General features: G+C 43.6%; 1 protein-coding gene across 1 annotated transcript in view; it reads right to left on the bottom strand.

Moving 5' to 3' along the window:
• Window positions 1-22,411, bottom strand: part of MTUS2 (microtubule associated scaffold protein 2) — a 200,925-nt gene that overhangs the window by 11,450 nt on the left and 167,064 nt on the right. Inside the window, exons 7-11 of the mRNA XM_059835946.1 lie at window positions 16,745-16,811; window positions 9,855-10,069; window positions 3,997-4,102; window positions 2,077-2,150; window positions 359-457 (exon numbers count right to left, since the gene is read on the bottom strand). Of these exons, the coding sequence (XP_059691929.1) occupies window positions 359-457; window positions 2,077-2,150; window positions 3,997-4,102; window positions 9,855-10,069; window positions 16,745-16,811 (561 nt within the window). The remainder of the gene's footprint in view (window positions 1-358; window positions 458-2,076; window positions 2,151-3,996; window positions 4,103-9,854; window positions 10,070-16,744; window positions 16,812-22,411) is intronic.

The raw sequence follows: 22,411 nt of genomic DNA, 5'->3' as shown, positions 1-22,411 counted from the left end.
GAAGGCACAAAAAAAGAAACGCAAATGTGAAAAGACAAAAAGTAAAGAGAAAGAGAGGAAGAAGGTGAGGAAGAATAGACAGCAGTAAGGACATACTAGATGGAGTTAATGAAATGTTTTGGAAACAGAGCTACAAATGCTGGGTGAAAGTATAAAGAAAAAGAAGTAAACTCAGAAAATGATGGACCTAGGCTAAGACTTCTGAATCCTCCTTAGAGCTCAAGATTTGGGGTCTCAGTTGGGACCTGCCCCCCAGTCCTTGGGGTAAAGATCCCATTGCTATCCACTGAATCACATGATGTGAGCCATACTTAGAAACATGTATCTTGATGACTATATAGTTATAGTTGCCATCTACCTTCAGTTGTTCCTCAGTGTTTTTCTTCAGAGCCTCTTCAAATCGGTCTGCTTTGGCCTTAAGAGATTGGTTCTGGAAGGTGAGGGTGTCTATCTGGTCCTGGAGGGGAGACACACCAATGAACACACCAACCGTGTTATCACCCCTCTTACATTCATACAAGTCCATCTGTGAAACCACCAGGGGAGCAGAAGAAGGCTTAGAAACCCCTGCAAGGTGGTATTTTTTACGTAAGGTCGCTTGGACATACAGTGGGGTTTTTGGTAACCCAGTGCCTCAGGGAATCCCAAAATCCCTGCAATGCCTGCGGCTGACTGATGCTGACTGGCACTAGTTCATGAAATGTCTTTGATGCTAAATCACCCCATGACCTTGGACTGGATGAGAACAAGCATGTCCATCCTTAAGAGAGCTGGCATTTATATCACAGGCATGAAAGAGATCATTTGTGCAGTCCCTAGAGCCTGAATGAGGCAAGCGGTAGGTACCCCATCCCTGCTTCCTTCACCTTTCTAGGCTTCTAACGTGGTAACAAATGACGATGAGTTAGTGGTGTGGACTTTAAATGATCATTGTTTCATCACAGCTATACACAGGAACAGAACGTTATTTTAAGCAATCATATTTCTGTTACCATCAAAGGCATTCCTGTTACCTCTATATATAGAACATCTGTAAAAGCCACAGTCGCTGTGAAACTGGTATTCCTGTCTTTTATATATGTAATTTCTTGGCTGTAACATTACATCAGTGCTTATTGCAAAACTGCTGACATGCCTCAAACCGTCACAGCTGCAGGAGGAAGGCAGTGACAGTTGCTACGTGCAATAGTATGTGCTAGTCCGGGGTTTTAAAAGTTGTGATTCATCTTTGCCTACGAAATCAAACAGAGCTTGCATTATTTGCTGTGACATCTTTACTTGTTCACGCAAGATTTCCAAACTTAGCATGAATCAAAGGGGCATGCTTCTGCCCTCCACTCCTTGGGATTTCTTCATCTAGAGGGTAAGAACAGCATGGAGTTATTAGAAGGATTGAAAAAGCCAATATGATCTTGAGCTTGGTGTTAAAAAGTGGGATGTGGGAGATGTGATGTGCAGGGCTGATCCTGGCCGACCACAGCCTTGCTGCACAGCAGGGCCAACACTGGGGCATCCCTCATCAGGGACTGCATTGCCCTTTGGTGGGAATGGAGAAGTCTCTACACCGCAGGACCGGCTCCCCCACATTCAGGCAGTGAGGAAGAGTTTAAAGCACAGGCACAGGACCAGGCAGGGAGAAGTCAGCGTTTTGGAGCCTCAGGGGTGCCTGCTGGAGGGTACCATGCGGACAAGGTGATGCTCACAGCCACCGCAGGTGCCGGAGTTCTCCCCACCATGCAGGGAAGTGCTCAACTTTGCTCCTTGTGCTGGGCCAGCAGTCAGCAGGGTCGAAAGGACATTTCTTTGCTTTATCCAGCTGCCTTTTCCTCCCTTTATGTTTGCCCTCTCTTCTTTTTCAGATAGTCAGTATTTTGCTGAACCAGCCAAGGGGAAGGAAAAAACCTGAGGGGGCACCTTTGCTGCTAGATCCCAGTTTGGACGAGCAGAGGACAAGAGGTACTATAGCTGGTAAGAAGCAATGGCCTGGTGTGCTGGCAGCTGGCAACGGGGCTGAGGCTGCCCTGTCCACTGCTCCGCAACATCGTTACAGGGGTGGGAAATAATGAAACTGCTAACCTGGAGTGACAGCCGCAGTTTTTCAAAATTCTCTTCTAATTGTGCCTTTTCCAGTTTGTGAGCAGTGTTCAGTTCTGGGGAAGATACACAGACATGACATGGCTAAGTGAAGTCCAGCAAACCAGGGTCCGAGAGCACAGTGAGCCAAGCGCAATTCGGGATGCAGTTTTAGGGCATGGAGGTTGAGTAGGAAATTGGTAGTAACATACTCTGTGACCTCAGGTGAATTGTTTTGAGGATCAGGATTTCCTGATCTTTCACTGGTTGCAGGTACCTCTATTTCTACGTGACCAGCTTCTGATTTTTCAGAACTGCTCAGAATTCCTGGCTCCCGAGAGCTCTGATCTGAAAAGGCTCAGTCTGACAATGGGTCATTTACCTGTTCAGAGTGAGTATCCCCAAATCAAAGATTTTTGAATTGGATATATTTAAAAGCTTAGGTGGAAATTTCTTTAGGGAGATAGAGAGAGGGGCCAGCAACTCAGATGCAAAAATGCAAATGACAGTGCTTCTCCAGGAGCTGTGGCAGATGACCTGTGAGGTTTATTTCATTAGTGAGACTGACAGATCCCGAAGGCAAGAAAGTCATCTATTTATATTACATGATTAAAGGTTTCACTACTAGAACAATCACCTTGTGATTATTAATATATTAAGACTTAATAATAACCAGAATTTTAATAAACAAAGTGGAATAAAGTTTAATCTCTAAACCAATGACATCAAACTGTCATTCAGTACAGTAGTAGCACCCACGTTTTTAGTATATGGACGTTCTATTTTTTGTGTCTTTACCCCCAACCCCATAGGGTTCTGCCCTCTAACCATTGCTCACTAGCCACAATAACACCAGTAATAATACTAATGCACTAGTGCCCTGTACAGCGCCCGAGACCGCAACTGCTGCAATGCCTTTTCCATGCACAGGAGGGCATTTCATACCCGCACCAGGAGCAGGGAGCACAAACTTTTGCCACCAGAGCCTAGATAAACCACAGCCGAGTTTTATCATCAGAAAATACTAACAAAAATGGACAGATAAGAATATCCTCAAGCAAGGAACAGCTTTTTTTTTATTATTATTATTTTCAAAATCGTATATGTTAATTTAAAAATGGTATGTTGGATACCATCTCTGCCTACAGGAGAGGGGAATAGACTGTTCTCAGCTCACATTATGCTCTCTAATTGACACAGTGCAGACCTAAGCAATATGGTTCAGTTTGGGGAAAGCTGGGGGAAAACTTACTAGAGCTATTTAAACATTAGACCCTCTTGGTTGTGTGTAAAAAAAGAGGGAGATTGTATAGATAAATGTCAGCAAAAGCATGTACAAAGACATGTGTTTCGATACTGAACTGGTAGGGAGGAAACAGCTCTGTCTGCAGCACCAAATCCTGTGGAAAAACCGTAACACAAAATAAAGATAACAGTGCTGAGGTGCAGATTTGCACCAGTGTGTGGCTCTGGTCTGCTCAACATGGCCAGACTTTTGCTACTGAAAATGATGAGTCCTTTTTTTAGAAGTAGTGTAGGCATTTAAGCAGGAAAATTCAGAGATGTTCAATGAGCTTTAGCCTCCCGAGCACCCACAGATTAGGCTCTTGAGAAAAGTCTGTGTCTGAAGTGAGGTGGAATTTGGTCTTTTATATTCAGTGACCCATGGAGAAAGCCTTGTCTTTAGCCCAAAGACCTCTCAGATAGTCTCAGGTCCAAGTTAGATGCTGTACACACTGCACACAGCTCTCCCTCACCCCTAGCATGAACCTGGTGGTCCACCCCACGTGAAAGCACTAGAGCAATACAAATTTTCTGTATCACCTGCTCTGGAGAAAGAAAATTCAGGCTTACACAATCTCACTACAGTGCTAATTCCTGCTCTGGAATAGCTCTGTAGCCATTGGATTGTCTTTGGCTTACCTCGAATCTTGCAGTCATTCTCATCCTGCAGTACTGTAATGGCAACTATGTGGTTATTTTCCAACTGTAACATTGCAGCTTCGTGTACAGCTGTGATATCTTCCACCTGTTCCAATGACAATGAGCGGAGACATGGACACACGATTAGACATGCTGTGGCACACTGACAAGCCACTGCTAGAGAGCTCCAGTGAGCTGGAAACGGTAAAGGGATCTACTGAGCGTGACACTTCCAGCACCTGAGCCAGTTTTACTCATTACGAAACAGTCATGTTGACGCCTTGAGTGGTAGTGTGTAGTCACTGCTGCTGGTATTTTGTTCATTTAACTTAATGGTGATAAAAGAGGCATAAGAAAGCAAAAGGCCAAAGAGCCCTTAAGCAAAGGAGCCATTTATGAAATGTTCAGAAATCTCAACATTCCATTAATCTAAATTATATTAATGATCTGACTCCCTCTGATGGTCAGATAAACATGCACTGTTCTGAGCCATACTGGTTTTTGTCTGCATGGCACTTTGCTGCAGTGATTTTTACTGTAAGGTCTTGAATTAACTTCCATGGAAAGCGCTTATGAATTATTCATAGTTATAAAATATTTATTTCTAGAGAGACATTGAAATTATTATCAGTGAGTACGTAAAATGAGTTGCAATGTATCACACTTTTACTTGAAAAAGAGTATGCTACAAAGTTATCGATACCCAAATTCCTATGTCCTCTTGAATCATGTATTTTGAGTCCATATCCAATAAACTGATGAAAGATATGACAGCACCTTTTTCAGTGCAGACACAAGAGTTTTCAGGCTGGTGTGGAAGTAACCAATATGACAGTGAAGCCACAAAACTTTTTCCTGCCCTCATAATGAGGCCAGAATGATGTCCTGCTGCTGCAGACTGCCCAAGAAACCGCACCGCACACCATGCTGCACACAGCCATCACAGGAGCAGGGGATGCAGTTGGAAGAGGGCTGTGGGCAGCCTGTGCTCCTGTGCACCTGATGGATTTGGGACTCCTTCAGTACATTGTTTGTTACTAGACTTGGCTAAAGACAAAGCAAGATCCCCAGTGACGGTGTTTTGATATGCATCATTAAAGAAAATACAGTGAGAAGTGGTGATCAAGGTTAACTCAGTGGTACAGAGCAGCTTCCGAATGCAGTGCATCCATTTGCTTTTCTGGGTTTTGTAATGACAGTTATCTTATTCCCTACATTTAACACATTATCTGTGATATCTGTCAATGCAGAAGATCAAACTATTTTATTTTTACAATGAAACAGCTGTTCATTGCAAAGTGACTTGACTTTAAACAGCTTTTTTGCTCACTGTTATGTTAAATAATGGTAGAAAGATACTGCAGCTGAGCACATCTGGACTGGAATAAATGTTATTTCACTGCATTTAACTGTCAAACATATGTGTTAGAGTACACAACAGAAGCAAAATTTCCAACCATATTGGAGAAGGCATGCTCTTAGGATGAAAGATGGGCATTTAACATGGAATTTAAAATTATCCAAACTCATTTTCATAATAATGTGGGAGACAACTCAGTGGTGAAGAACTGTTTGCAAAACAATGGGGACTCAGCTTGCTGATATATTGCATGAAAGAGCAGGGAAAGGGGGGCTAGATGACTCAATGGGCTACGAATGGGATAGGGTCTATCACTTGACTTTTCCCAGAGCACAATATCCTTGTATATGATGTCTGCACGCTGAAACCTCATGAGCATTGCCATGTTCTTTACCCTGCTCTTGCTTAAGACTTTATCCATACTCTAATTGCTTCTCAGCTGAGCAGCACCTCATAGGAATGATTATGCTCAACACCTTCAGAAGGTGAAGGGGTCTCCTTTCGCTGCCACCATCCTTGGCAGGTTATTTATCTGTAAATCCAATTAAATATGTTCCAAATGGTCTCCAGGGATTTTTCTGTCTTCTGTATGTTTCATATCCACATCCCAAATGACTCTCTTTAATCTTCCAGTGTGACCTCCTGTCTGCAATTTTTCATATCAGGTAGTCCACTTGGCACTGGGAAGCACAGCTCTTGGATGCTAATTCCAGCTTCACCACTAACTTACTCTATAGGCTTGATCAACTCACTTAACTCATGTCGCGCTTATTTCTGGCTATAAAGAGAAGCTCAGGTGGGATTTTTAAGGCTTAATAAAGTAAAATCAAGAGGAGGCTCTAGTGGGAGAAGTTCAGTAAGTTGGTGGACAAAACACTTGAGCTGAGCAGCTCAAGTGAGATACACTGGCAAGCCAGGATTGCAGCCTTTATTTTGCAATTTTGCCCTTAGCTGCAAGGAGATATGAGAAATATTGGGGTGCACTGGCACACATGACCGGTTTGTGAGGAGTTTGGCTCTCATGCTTTGCTATGCTGAAAGAGCTGCCTCATCTCCTCAGAGACAGCTGAGCCTCCAACACCTGAAAACTGTGTAGCCAAAGGAACAACAGCTATCTGATACGAAACTAAATGGTGACTACAGCAATGCAGTGTGGAAGACTAAGTTGTGACTGGAAACCATGAAAGTGGGATGACTAACTTCCAAATTACTTGTGTGGATACAGAAATACATGCAGAGCCACGGTTAAAAGGATTTTGCTATTGTTACTGCCTTCATGAATGCAGGCTCAAATTCCCCCACACAGATGGACGGCTCAAGGACAAGGCTTTTCTCATGTCCAGCGTAAGAGCTCTTTAGCTCATGGGTTAGGTGCTTCTGCTCTAATGCTGGCTGGGACCAGCGCCTGCTGACCAACGTCAGAGCTGAATGACCCTGGTCCCTCGAGCAGGCTTGCTCGTTTTGACATGCTCTGAGGTGGGCGCTTCTCTTCCTCCGAGCAGGGGAAGGAAGAAGCAGAGGATTACAAGCCCTTTGGGTCAGTAGCTGTTAGGGAGCCTTAATTCTCACGCACCTTGGTTCCTAGACTAAAAAAGTTCTCCTTTTTCTTGGCCAAGAAACATTGCTGGTGAGCAGGTTTGCAGCCTGACCTGTCAGCCTCCTCCAATCCAAGGGTGCTCAACACAGGATGGGTATAAGGCAGAGTAGGAATTGAAAGGGAAAACCTGCTAAAACTTATCATGAGATGCTAGCGAAACCACAGATTGAAAAGATGGGCTTAAACTCTGAGATACCAGGGTCACAGCAGCACTTTCAGAAAAGTGGAGAGAAATGTTTGTGTTATCTTCAGTAATTCAGCGAACAAAGAGCTCTGGAGCAAATCAAAGGGCTGGAGGAGAGAGAACTATTTGCCCCACAGAGGGAAAGATGTGTTTCCATTGCTTCTGTGTGGTGATTAATAGAACCACAATAGATGAGAACATGTGAAAAATAAGAATATTTCTAGTCAACTCCTATGGTGACCTATATGACCCTTTCTTGCACCGATCAACCTGAAGGGAAAAAACCCACCATCTGCTCTTGTGGTCCTGGGAGCTTGCAGAAACACTTCAAAGAGTACCAGAGATAAGCCATAAACTATCTCAGCAAAAAATTAACTCACAGAACAGATTCTTTCACAAATGCTAGTGCCTGGTGATCCAGGAGAGGCACGGCTTGCAGCTAGAGCTAATATCTTCTACTAGGCAAACTGACACACTGACACAGTGAAAGGGAAAAAAAACCAAGGCTTTTGGGAACACCACCCCTGCTTCACATCAGAAAGCAAAGCAGAAAATTTGAGGGGCATTGCAAGAAAACCATCTTGCATAAACTGAAATGCGATCCAAAGTACATGGCTCAGCACAGCTTTTAAGCATTTACAGAGAAAGATTTTGAAAAATTTGTTTTAGAACACAAAAACCTATTTGACAGCACCTTCTAATGTATCCTTGAAAATCAATGAATTAACAGAAAAAGGTAGTTTGTCCGGGACAAAACATTCCAGTTGCATAAAGCCTTTGTATTGCATGTTACAAGCCTGCAAATCAGCAACAACTATCAACTAGCAGGCACAGCAATTAAAATAGGTAAAATCCAGTGAGAGTTCTTCAATCCCCCCTCACTGAAGAATCAAACCAAATTGCACAGTGGTACCCAGGGCAGCAGGCGCTCTGGGGCACAGGCTGGGATGCTGTGTGTCTGTCCGACATGGCTGTCTGACCCATGTGCCAGGGAGGGCCATGCTGTGCCCAGCCCTGGTGTACCACTGGTGTTACACAATAAATCTAACACTGGGCAGCTGTGACATGAGTGACATAAAACTGTCACCATCTTGGTTTGTATTTGCCCTCGCATCCCAGGAGTGTTTTACAGTACATCAAGTACAGGCAGTAAATGGTGTCATTTCCCTTTTTACAAATGGTTGACCTTAAAGACAGTGGGCTGATGTCTCTGCTGTGCTGTGTTGGTCCTCTCCTCTCCCATGAGCTCAGTACAAGCTAGCCCCTTTCCCTGGATCCTGGAGGTGCTTCAGCTATGGCTGCACAGTGCTGCACCAGCCTTTACCTCTTAAATGGTGTAAATGAGCTCAGGCACAGGCTCTCCTGGTAGGGCTGGTTTGCTTCTGAGCCCACAGCTAGTGCTGTCATCGTCGGTGGGAACCACAATGGGGAGTGTCTGCGCTCTGCACCCCACCGCAGTGCCTGCTGTCAGCCTGCTCCCTGGGCACAGGCAGGGGGGAGCAGCAGCTCTGGAGCCTCGGCCACAGGCTCCTGCTTCAGGCAGCAGCCCCAAAATGCACACTGGAGATACCCTGAGATACAGAGCATGCAGACATAAAACCTTCTCCTTGACCTTTGGTCACATCCATCCATCTCACAGACCACATCTGCACTGCACTGTTGCTGCCAATTTACATTGCCTCAGAGAGTGAAAAATTTACCCTCCACCACCTCCAGCTGCCCTGGGCATTGGAAAAATTGCCAGGTTGGAGAGAACGGTGCTGGCAAACAGGGGGTCCGTTGGCTGGGCTCACATATCACAGACGACTGGCTGTTGTGCTGCATCAGATGTCTGGGTGGCATACCCACAGCAGCGGGGCTGTGGCATGTCAAAGCCTGACGGCAGAGGTTGCAGAGCGCACCTGAGTGCAGCAGATACTCGTGTGAGAAAAGCCGTCATGAACTGTGGTGCTGGGCAATGGGTAAGAGTTGCAGCTAGAAAAATCAGAACTGTATCCACTGATCACTGAATGCAAAATGAGAAAAGGTCAGGTAAAGGCATTATTGCCATAATCCAGGGCAGGACATTCTGCCACCATGTGAGAGGTGCCCATAGGTGAGTTACAGTGTTTGTTCACTCCAGCTGTTAAAAATAAGACTTAAGTAGCTGCATGTGAGAGTATTCCTACCTACATACAGAAAGCAGAGCAAGGAGAAACACTTGGCACGTACAATCTAAGAGATCAGACTGAACAGTGGAACAGAAATCAGGGAACACGGAATGTATCACCTGCTTGATGTTTAGGGTTCTTGTTGCATGCGCCCTATCTCTTCACTGTACCGCCCTTTAACTAGCATTGCAAATAATGAATAATAGGGCTCTTCTGGCCTTTCCTGTGTTGAGCAGATTCTTGTTCAACCCTTAGTTTCATATAAATTGACTACAAAAGGTGGGTTGGGGAGCAAGTATGTGTGGGAAGCACAGCTAGTCTTAATATTTTTGTTTTAAACATCTGGAAGCATGTGAAGACAAGACATGACAATGTAACGTACTACAATGTAGAAATACCAATAGGAACAATAGGGAGGAAAAGCAGTAAAGATAGTCAGGAATATATTTCTCCAGTCATCAGTTTGTTACCAGTGTCTTCATGTTGGAGTGTTCAACATATTTCATTACCTGAACCCACTCAGTACTGGCACGGTCTGCTCTTCAACGGGAACAGGCAGAGACTGACCTGATCCTGATGCTGCAATTTGACTTGCTCCAGCTGCAACCTGTGCTGCTCCTGCAGGCTCTCCTTCTTGCTGTTGTACTCCTCCTGTAGCCGCTGCTCCAGAGCCTGCAGCTCCTCCTGCTGCTGCCTGCGAAGCTGCTTCACCTCCTTCTCAAAGCGCCTCTCCAGCTCCTCCTTCTCACTCTGTAGTTTCTTCCATCTCGCTGTGTTGAGGGCTGTGGAGACAAGACGATATAGTGGCATCGGATCTGTTTGTACAGTACTGAGCACAGTGGCTCTTACCAAACTCTGGGGCTCCCATCAATCTCAGCCACCAACAAGCTCTTGCTGTTGCTTCTCTGTCTGTCCCACTCTCTCACGCACACATACACACATACATTTGTTTAAATAGAGGTATGGGCAGAGTATGCAAAAGCCCATGCAAAACTGGGATCTGATGAAGTATAATAATAATAATAATAATAATAATAATAATAATAATAATAATGGAACTCCGTGGACTTGCAGGGTGGCTGGATGTCCCTTCCTGGCCAGCACAGTCTTGGATCCACAAATTGAGGCCTTGGGGCTTTTACTTTGCCTTGGATATAAGAAACAGCATGTGAGACAATCACTTGACAGAAAGCCTTTCAACTAGGATACAAGATTTTCCTTATCTTCTCCTCTCAAGCCACAGTCCTGGCTAAGTGCCCACTTCCAGTGATGTCCCAGGAAGGCAGGAGATGCCCTGAGCTCTCAAGGCACATCCTGTGCACATGTTATGCAGGGGGTGTGATTGACCACCTGACGAGGAGAAGGAGATGTATCTCATACATCCCATTTTCCAGCTGTTAGAAGCTGCTCACCCCATAAACCTGTCTTTCACACCAGCTCCATCGAGGACCTCTTGAATCCATTAAAGCACACTTGCTTAAAATATTTTTATATTCAAACTGCTGTCTTGTGTGCTTCATGGAATCAAAGAGTGCAAATGAAAGGCTGATACTGAAGGCAATCAGAAAATGTGAAATTTTTACTCTTGTGAACTAACCCAGTGACCATGTCTCTGAATTCACAACCATGTCTACAACTAGTTTCAGGAGGTGCAACTCCAACAATTCCATCAAGTCAAGGATATTCAGTCTATTTCCCCATTTTGTTCCTCATCTGTATTGTTCCCCAGGTCCCAGGACAGCAGTGTCATGAACACTGTGTCCTCAGCCTTTTGCTTTGCTAAAGAATGGTTGCAATCAATCCAGATACTGAAGACCTGATGCAAGCTGGACAAGGTCCACCAGACTACATTTAAAGAACAAGTTTGCTCACTTGCAAAGATCTAACAGGTAAGAAGTGATTGAAATCATCAAGAGCATAACATTCAGAACAACACTAGAGAAGAAGAGATGTCATTAAAGAGTGTCTTTAATGACACTGCTAGACCTTCTTTCTGATTTAGACCCACAGCTGGTTTAGAAAAATGATCACCTTTGGAATATACCATCTGTATTAGCTACTCATCCTTCCTTTGTCTTTCAAAATGCATGTGCCATGCACAGAGCTGTATGGCATTGTAAATCAGTGAACTGGAAGCAGCTGTCTGCCTGGGTAGACAACTTCTGAATGTTTCAAAACCATATTTATCCTATGACTGCCATCTTATATTTGCTCAATGTCTGGTCTGTGGCAAAAACCCCTGTGTTTTCCTGTCCCTTTCTACTATGGTATCAGACTGTGCTCATTTTTTTTCAGGATAGCAACAATTTGTCAAAGTTACCTATGGCTGCGACCACAACTCATGTTAGGTGTGTCCATGTGAGGTAGCTTGTGCACCCAAGCTAGCCATCCCCTTCTCCACATAGCTATTTTTCACGCTGTTTAGAGCTCTGCTTCCACACTTAGGACACAATATCCAGACTTGCTCAGTATGTCCAGACAGACATTGCTACTGGGGTCTTGTTCTGATCCTGATGTTTTCTGGAGCACTAAGTGGGACTCTGTGTTTCTTTCAAGCTCTCTGCCTCTTACAGAAAGAGAGAAAGTGAGCCTGAACCAGTGAGCTTAGCACCGCAGCAGCACATAGAAAGCTTTCCCACCTGCCTCATACCCAAAATGGAACAGCACAATTTATATGGTCATTAGCTGAAATGTCTTATCTCCTGTCAGTTTGGATTATAGCTCTAAAACTTCTCTCTTGCTTTTTGCCTTTTTATTTTCTTCAGCATGCAAAGCAATCCCAGAGCTAGAGGACAAGCGATAATGCTTGCAGCTCTGTGTTCAGTAGAATTCAAACTTACTCAAGCTTTAAATTGGAGCTGTAATGAACCTCGTGTCTCTCCAGCCTCTCTAATGAGATTGCCCAGCACACAGGGAGGGCTGGGCAATGAAAGACATGCTCTAACCAAAAGTAAGTCCATCTGAAACACTTTCGGTAACGTGAAACACAAAACTATTCACATCTTGCAAATCAATCCCTGATGCAGGTGCAAAATGGAAGGAAGAGGGAAGCAGGGAAAGAGTGTCTGCATGGCACGTTCCCCACACACCCAAAAATGCTATTGGAGGCAGAAAATGAGGCCATTGCCCAGGAAATTTGCCCTGTACTGAATATCAAACACCTCTAAGGAGAAGGAGTGATCCCTACCACAGTCTCCCAGATCGAGACAAATGAGGCCAAGGACTGGTGAGGAAAGACTGAATCTCTTCTTAGACAGGAGATGGACCTTTGGGCCCGGCTCTACTGGGACAGGAGCAGCAGAAGGCGACACCCGTGCAGCCCAGTGGAAGGTCTGTGGCTCCCTTACCCCGCTGGGGAGCAGGAACCGGCGTGGGAGAGCCTGCCTTGCTGGAGCCAGCATTTAACCAGCTGTGGCTTCAGCAGGTGGTTCTGGAGAAGCAGGCTGAATCGCCTCCAGCAGGGCCTCGGCAACAGATGCCTGGACAGATGACCCTCTAATGTTGCTGGAAAACAGTTAATTTTGCTTTCAGACATGGGGATATGGATACTGTAAAAGCGAGCTTCTCTTGTAAAAGAAAAAAAATCGCTAAGAAAAGTTATATAAATGCAATACTGGCATGGAACAGATGGCACAAGACAAACAGAGCACAACTGCTATCAGCTGCTATTGAGGAGAGTTACACCCTGGTTTTCTTTTTCCTTCTCTGTAGGTATTTCAATTTCTGCTTACAGGCTGGAAATGACTCTGACATAGCATGGTGTTTCCCGAGATGACAGTGTGCTGGGTTAAATGACAGCAGCTGCTATTGCTTCCCTACTCCCCGAGCACTGAGTGGCTTTTACAGTGTGCAACAGATGAGCAAAACCCATTTCAGGCTGGGCTGGGAAGGTGAGGGAAAGGGAGATCTCACTAATAGACTGATCTTCCCACACAAACCCAGCCTGAGCTGCAGCCCAGCCTCCCCATCTCTGGCATTCAGGGGGTAACTCCCATGGGAACCAGGGGGCTGGTGTCATGCGGCCTCACATAGGGGTTGTCTGCTTCTGACATGAGAAATAGGCTCTTCACCCAAAAGTGATGGCAAACCATGCGGACTCTGCTCTTCCTCCTGACCCTTGGCCACAGATTCACAGACAAATCACAGCCACCTCACTCAGGTTAAGGGTCTTCTGACTGGGAGGCATATCCAGGAGGAGGTGGCACACATGCTTTGGTTCTCAAACTCTCGTGAACATCGATAATAAAAATTTTAAACTTGACATCTGATCATCTTCCATTCATCTGGGTATTTATGCATCTCTATACCTCCTCTCAACTCACTTCACATGTCATTTGTCTGACAGCAAATGAGCAGGTAATTCTGACATTTATTTTCCATTATTTTAAAGGGAAACAACCAGTGTTCAAAACCTCTTTAATCCAGAAGTCTCAGTGTTGCAGCCAAAAAGTGCTTATTTTATAATTTATAAAGATGGGTTTCTTGAGTGTAGGACGATTGATGTCATGTTTTTCTAGCCTTGGTATTTCTAGCAAAATACATAAGCAAACCTTATTGCGTAAAATAACAAGTCCTTCAGCATTTATAGAGGCCACATTCCTCCTCAGGGCTGGGAAGGGAGAAGCACTTTCCTATTTCACTGCATGCTGGTTTCAGACGCGGTGCGATACTTCACAGCAGTGCTGGGGGTAAAGGTGGACAGTGTTATCCGAACCTAGATATTTTGCCTGGCTCCAGAAGGGTGCAGGTCTCCCTAGGCTGTTTTACACATGCTCCATCACTGGTATTGCTTCAGCAGTGGTTTTATTTACCAAAAGAGATTTCCTTAAAGTACATTCTGACTTTTCTCAACAGTGGATTATATCTCGCAGTTTCATTGCTTTGTACAGCAGAATCCTGCAGTTTCTACTGAAGTTAACAACCTGCGTGCTTTCAAAACCAACCACGTTCAGCACCTAAATCATAATTCTGAATTAGAGCTATTGCTTAAACAACTAAATGTTGGACACACTGCCTGTATCAACCTTGGCTAGTCCAGCCTTGTTTTACTGATTCATCCAGGCATTTGCATCAGTGAGTCTGATGTGGTGAATTTACACATGAGCAATCAGAACTTTCTGACCAACACCCATGCTGTTTAACTTTAATGAGAGACTACTTATCAAAGTGACTGAGACAAGTCAGAACTACAACTTGGTTGTAGTCAAAATAACATGCTCTGTAGATTTTCCCTAAATTTCTTTATAGAATCACCTATGACTGCTGTTGTCAAATAAATGACTGTTTCATTCTTTGTTTGCATAAAGCTTGGCAGAATATGTACAATATTGTACAACATACAGATTCATCTGATAGTGAGACCAAAATAACCCTCCTATAGTGCAGGTGGGCTGCATGTCTCCAGTAGCACCCAGAGCTTTTTGACTTACACTAAAAAACATAAACATACACCTTATGTACAGATACATACCAGGATTTGTACTACTGATGAATTTTTTCATCACATCCTGCTGGAGTGCAATAGCTGCACATGTTCATCTTTCTGTCCGTCCTTAGTGGGAGTCTTTCTACCTGGGCATGTTGCGTCTCAGGCTTGTACGGAGAGGGTTACCTCCAACAAGCAGGATAGATCACCAGCCACCCCTGTCACTCCTAAACAGTCTCTGCTCAGCATCTGGGTGTCTCCCAGAGTGCTGGCTTGCTCAGGAAGAGGTGGCCTGTGATGGCTCCTCTCCAGTACACATGCCCACAGGACCAGTGAGGAAAGGACTATCTTGCACCATCTTTCCCCTCTCTAAGAAAGAAAACATATACAGGTCTATGGCTAATCTCCCTTCTGAAGCAGTACTGCTCAGCTAAGACCTCAGACTGCTTTTCTGGAGTATTTGGGGTTCTTACCAAAACTGTCTATTGCTGCATGCACAAGAGCAATGGCAAGGGCAGGCAGTGCAGTGATCTCCTGTCGCTGAACATGCTGCTCTGTGACCCCCAAACAGGCAGTCAGTTATATCTCTGGCAAAATTCTCCAGCAAAACAACCAGTAATTTATATTCACTTCAGCTGTACAAACATGGTGTAAATGGAAGCAGAGCTCTTTACCTCCAGCACTGTACCTCTCTTTCCTTCCCATGTCACCGTCACTTGCAAAAGCACTGATGAAAATGAGCAAACCCAACCCACTAGAAAGAGGTAGGGCTTTCAAATGAGAAGTTGGTATTCAATGGAGAGCTTCAGATGTGTCCTGCACTGGTGGCAACAACTCCTCTGTGAGAGCTGTGGAGATCCAGAGGGTGCATGAAGGCAGGCATCAGGGAATAACTGGAAATACTGTTTCGCTATTGCTGCAGTACCCTTTGGCCGTGGGGAGAATAAAGCTCTCTATGAAATGACAATCAGCCAAAAAATTTCAGAGGGGCACAGCAGGGAGCACAAGCTGTTGGGCATCAGAAAATGGCTGTGCTCAGCTTTTCTGCAGCGGATTGTCGTAGGCAAGGTGAAGACGAAGCACAGGGAGGATCTGCAGTTCTGCCCACCTCACAGGGGTTTGGCCTGAGCCCCCCTTTGTGAACCAAGTCACCCTCCCGCCACATGGCACAATCTCTGCTTAATGTGTGCCCAGGACCTGGGGTCCCACATGCAGGGAAAGCTGAGAAGTGCCCCCTGTTCACAGCTCCAGTCATCAGTGGTTGCATCACCTTTTGGTACTCAGGGTGTCCCCTGCCCCAGTGGTCCTCCCTCCAGGTGCCCTTCCACCTCTCCATTTGCCCTGGGGTAGATAAACTCAATGTCACACCTGTTCTGGGGAGATTTAAGCGCAAAAGAACTCAGCCTGTTGGCTGAAGACAGAGCAAAAGCCCATTTTCTCTCTCAACAGTTTCAATGTCTTTACACCCTCCCTGTCTCTTCTCCCTAGATCAGAAACCAAACAGGAAAAGTGGTGCATGCAGCTACACAGGAAATACACAGACCGAATGGGACATGTTGCTTTTGCCATCTTTCAACCAGGAAGAGACCTCAGAGATATTAATAAGCAAGTTCTGAGCTTGGTGCCCTTCAGTTTGTAGCTGAACTGCAAAACACGCAGACATACATAAGTGATGCATTCCCACTCACTATGCACCACAACAGTCCCAAGTTTCCACTTCTCATCGTGCTATGCTTTCTCCTTGGGAGTGGTGGTACATAGTTTGAGGACGGAATCTATGGATTTATGAAGAACCATTTGTCTAGTAAAGATGACGCACCACTAGCCCCAGTGTGTGTGGTGGTGGACCCATCCCCACAACAAAGAGGTAGAATCACAATTCCCCACAAAGCCACAAACCCCCTTGCCACTGGGCTTCAGAAGATACTTCATCACACGTACACCGGTTCCTCAGGATCAGATCACAGGGAATAACTGCTTTTGTGTAAAGTGAGAAAATCACTTTTGTTATCACTTTTCTTGTACTACTTACCAACTTCATCTCTGATCTTTGCAAGCTCGACTCCTAACTCCTTTATTTTCACAAGGGCATTTTCATTCTGTTTAAGGAAAAAGAGAGAGAAATATATATAGTCCCCAGGTTTATCCCAGATAAGCACTTTCACATCTTCATTTAGTAAAGCAGATTGATAGACTGATTCCTCAACTTTTTTTTGGGGGCGGGTGGCGGATTGTAATGAACTCATTCAATTTTTAAGTCAAGCTTAGGAGCCATTACTTACTGGCTACAAATACCTTGTATCTCTATGAATACATGTACACACACTCATGTGGACAGGACAGCACAGAATACTCTATTTACTCCTATGTGTCTAAAAAGACTTTTGTATTTTTCTATCATTTTGTGTTCAATCTGTGTACCATTTATGGCTGGACTGCATGCACAAGATGGTTTTATTAATTCTGTCAAAACACTTTCATCTATTTATGCCTGCATTTAACCACCTCTAAACATAGTAATATGCTCACACAGTCAAATTTGCAGAGCAGATTACTGTACTTACACCACTGTAGGCATGGTGAGCATACCCATACAGACACCACTAACGGCCTGATGTTCATGCCTATTTCCACATTTTTTCTGGTATTTTCTTGTTTGTAAAGGAAAAGACCTCCTTTGGTTGACCTTTCTCAAAAGAAATCTGAATATTTAAGGAATTAAAACAGATGAGCTGGCCAAAGGAAAATTAAAACATATTTATGTTAACAATACTAAGGTGTTATTACTAAAATACAAGGACTTTGGCAGCAGATATCTCATGAGTGCTGTGCAAACTGACAAAGAAAAGCCTTAGGAAGATCTATTGGATTTTGGTTTAGTACAATAAATCCCAGCACAATGGTTCAAGTATAAGGGCACTTTAAATTGGAATGTATCCTAAATCACATTAGGAAGAAGACAAAGGAATGTATCCTTCTGGGAAGATTACCAATAATTAGGAAAACTAGATCAGGCTATTATAAATATGTCCTAGGTTAGAAAAGGCCAAGAATCTTTAAAGGACACTACAGAAAAATCATATTCAAGAGATAAGGCAGTGTAGTAGCAAATGGAATTAAAAGGAATCCTTGAAAGTAAATCTTTCAGTAATAAGCAAGCAAGGCTAATAAAAATCCAGGGCACAGAAAGGATTAGTTCGGCAGCAGGATACATAGCAGATAGGATAGCAAATTAGTTCTGTCTTACCAAAATGAAAGTGGGGGGAAAAAAATTTCAGAGCTTAATGTTTCTGTTAATTCTCCCTGCACCTAATTTTTAGCTCTGTTAAGAGAAATAACACAACAGCTTTATTTTTGATAATACCAGGAAATTGGAATCTGGAATTTAAATTAATCCTTTACACACTGCCCTTTTGGGATGATTTCTACCAGTTCAAAGGGACAAACTTTCTGGAAAGCTTTGCTGTAAACTGAGAGATTAGCTGAGCTGATTCGAGAGCCTTGGGTGCCTGAGGAGGTCCAGGCAATGTGGGCATCTTTCTTACTCAGTTATGGGAAGAAGCCAGGCACGCAAGGCTGGGCTGCTTCCATCAGCCAGCTCCACACGCTGCTGAGTAATGCACAGGGGCTTGTGTGCCAGGACCGCAGAGTCTCCAGTTCTGACCAACTGCATGAGGCTCAGAATGGAAAGGAATGGGTTGTTTTGTTTTTACTTAGTAAAAAAGCTATGAAAAACTTAAAAATATAGCCTGGTATGTTAAAAAACCATAGCCCTTCACACAGATTCCCAAACCAGCAGTCTTACAGAGACAAGGTTTCCCCTTTTGGAGAACATCACTGCATCTGCCCATACCGTCTGTTTAACTCACTGATGTAATTTTAAGAAGTGTTCTTGACAGATTGCCAGGATGGGTGCCCTTGAAGGCGTGTGCACAGGGATATGCTGGATATGGGACTTGCAAATTGGAAGCACCCACTCAAATTACCAGCTCACACTATTTGAAACAAAAGCCATTTAAAGCAAGGGAGCGCTGTATAAATCATTGCCAGCTCCTACAGATAAGCAGAACTCACTGGGATTGTTTCTATTCTACTTGCATGAAGAAAATGAAAAGCAAGTAAAAAAATTACATCCTAGGGAAAAAAAATTCTTAAAATTTTCACATAAGAAATATTACGTACTCTTTTTTTTTACTTTATCTTAGATAAGGTTTGTCCTACCCTTGAGGGCACTTGGTGGTGAGACCCTCTCCAAAAGAATGGAGAATCACCATGGTGCCAGCTTAAAAATGCTATCCCTTAACTCAAGCTCCACCAAAGACACCACTCTACCAGGACAGTGGACCTCCTGGCTGCCTCCCACCATGCTGGGGCCACGGCAGGAGCAGCCTCTGGGGCTAACTCGAGCAGCTGGTGTTGGCACAGTTCAGTTCTTGCATTATATTTTATTTTGGTCAGAGCTTTCTGAATGCTCTTCGGGACCTCATATTCACGTTTTCTGGGAGGTCAGATGGGTTGCCCTCGGAGCCAAGTTCTGAAGTAGTCCCTCTTTCTCAGAGGGTTCTTTTAAAGAACAATAGCACATGAGTCCTTATCTTCTTCTGCAAGAGAGGCAAGGTGTAGTTTTGGCTAATCATCGTATCAGCCTTATGGTCTCCTGGATGCACAGTGAACTTACAAATCCCTGACATCTTCTGTTACCATAACCTGCTTTGTCAGTGTAACATGACAGGTTTGGACTGCATGTGTTCCTGTGACCAATGTAAACACGATGCTAATACAAAACGAAAAAGCCTCTCCTTGTTATCATCAATGTGGCTCTGCAGATAACCAGCACTTCAGTGTCAGTGCAGCCAGGGAACTGGGAATGCCAGTGCTTAGGAAACCAAACATAACAGTAAAGCAAAACTGTATCTGACGTGAGAATGTAAAGCTATCAGGTCCAATGCTGAGATTCATATAGGTCCAATGTCAAAACATCAAAGCGATTAGAAAATTCACAAGCATGCGAGGAAAAATCTGCCAGAACTAATGTGTAAGAAACAAAATTAACAGGCTATCCCACTGAATTAATCAATTTTCTTTAATATTTATTGGAAGAGAAGACAGAGTAAGCAGGAAACTTTGCTGCCCTCCCAAGAGTTTTGTGTCTAACAGGCTCAGCATATCAAAGGAGCTTTGCAGGCGCCCTTCACTAGGCTCTGGTCGGAGTCGAGCCATTGAGGATGAGTGACTAAGGGCCAAATCCAACTTAGCTTTAAAAAGCCTCAGTGATCATACTAGTGACACAGCCATTTCCAGTGGGTGAAAAGGTCATAGACACAGTAAGGAGATGATAGTGCAAATATCCAGCATTTCAGTGTGGCAGTTAAATGGCAAGTGAGAAAAAAATTGCTTCGATGTGATTTGGAATTAATTTTTTTTTTGGCCAAATTGTGAAACCAAACCAGTGGCTTTTGTACAAATGAAAATGTTGCATTTATTTTTCAGGTACTTTTAATGAATGATGGATTTAATTATTTCTTGGAAAACTGATGAGAAAGGTCTTCTATCGGCTGCATCCCAAGAAATGGGTCTGATACTGAAGTAATTTTCATAAAATAAAATTCCATTCATGAAGGACATGAAGGAAACCTTCTTCCTCATACCTGTACTCTACAAGACAATAGTTAAGTCTTGCGTCTGGAATACGTCCCATCTCCTCAGTCAGAAAGAAAAATAGAATAGAACAAGTAGAATGATATGTTTGCTCTGTGCTTAAACTACTGCTCTATTGAATAAAAGATGCAGTAGCAGCTCTTTTTCCTGTCATCAGCTTATAACATACAGACCTCCCAATATTTCTCCCATGAAAGGCTCAATGTCGGACTGCGTTTCAGCAAGTAAAAGAGACACTGAAAATGGCACTTCTGTATTTTCCATTCAACTCAAAAAGCCCCGAGGATAGACTGAGGTATGACTTTTATTGGTGCAACATCCAAGCAGGTAGGTAGGCAGAGAGGTAGGAAGGAAGGAGGAATTCATCCATTTAAATAACAGTTGCCAAAACTTAGCAGCATAGTTCATAAAAATTGTGCAGGATTTAGATATAACTGTGTGTGAGGACCTGGAAAAATAACTTGATAAAAGATGCCATGATACAGGCCTGAGGATGGGCAAGATGCTGGTGTTGTCCAAACAGATTAAGAAGGGAAGTAGTGACAAAGGCCTGGGGGGGAGGAAAGGCTCTGCTTTAGTTGCATGGAGCTTCAGCTGATAGCCAGACATCCTTGAGGAGACATGGTCAGGGAGACAGGTCAAGATTTTACTTTGGACCAGGAATGACTGTGGGATGGGGAGGCAGAGTTGAGGTTTGCCTTAGAGTATCTCTCCTCTGACAACTGCAAACTACTTGAGAGATACTAATTCATTAGAAATGTTAATTAATTAAACCTCCTCCAGGTACTTTTATAACAACAGGTAAAGAATAGTAGATCCACTGTACAAATGGGTCAGATCAGGCAAGGAACATCAGAAAATTGCCCGGACCCACATAGGAAGTCATCTGCAGCTAGGAAGTAAACATGGAAGCTTGGCGTTACATCTCCAAATTGATATGTCTCTCCTCCCTGCCAGCTTACATGCTTGCTTATATTTTGAGGTGCAAATATATGTACAGTATGTCCACAAACACTTCCCATTTCTCTACGATACCATGCTCTGTGGCACTTGTTATTAAAACTGCTCCTTCAGAATAGCTTTTCTGTATCCAATGGTTTCAAAATATTAAAAAAAAAAAAACCAAAAGACTAACCTGCAAATGGTGCTTAGTCACTGTTGTGCTTTATTCAGAGTTGGGCAAGGCCTTATATTATCATTGGAAGGAGAAGCACATACATTGGGAATTCTCTTGTACCAATAAATATTTCAGATGATACTTATAGAAGCAATAACTGAATCCCACTGCAGCTGATGTTCAAAATGATCTACAGTCTTCCTTCAAAAAAGAGGTGTTTTAACACTGCTGTTTCAATCATGCTGGTTATCAGGTAATCCTCCCTGCTAGGATTACCTGATAGGTAACCTTTAGGTTAAAGTTTACAAGCACATAGATATCCCCCCATGACTGTACTTCAACAAGTTTTATATTAAGCCATGCTTTTTTTCTTAACCTGGTTAACAGCATGTCTCAAGCTATATTTGAACATATTATTAGGTAAATGGGAGACACTATCAGCTTTTCATTAGACCAAGTAGATAAATATTTTAAAAAGCCAAACTCTAAAAAAATATACTGCACAAGCATGTGTTTCTGCCAAGATTTTTTCCATTGAGCAAATTAAATGCATATGTTCATTCTCTCCCTCTTCTATACATACTTAAAATCCAGGCGAATTTCCAGAAGAATAACGTGAAAAGCTATGTGTTAGAAATGTCCCACAACTTCTCTCGCACATGCTACTCTCCTGCTACCTGTAGCTACGCACTTACCTCTGCACTGACATTTGTTACACAACCCATTTTGGTGCTTGGGAATTTGCTCGGTTTAGATTCACCCTGACATAAGAAAACATGTAGTTTTGCCTTGTCCTGGATTGGAAGATTAATCTTCTGTCAGAAAGGAGGATCATCAGAGAGGTAAAACCTTAGAACAGCTAGAGGTTGAATAATCTGTCTTCAAACTTTAAAACTCTGTGCAAGTTCCCTTTACAACTCGTAC

This window comes from Gavia stellata, chromosome 1 (genome assembly GCF_030936135.1).
Source record: "Gavia stellata isolate bGavSte3 chromosome 1, bGavSte3.hap2, whole genome shotgun sequence".
Lineage (NCBI taxonomy): Eukaryota > Metazoa > Chordata > Aves > Gaviiformes > Gaviidae > Gavia > Gavia stellata.
The sequence above is the reverse complement of the archived record's forward strand: the minus strand, read 5'-3'. Positions and strand labels throughout refer to the sequence as shown.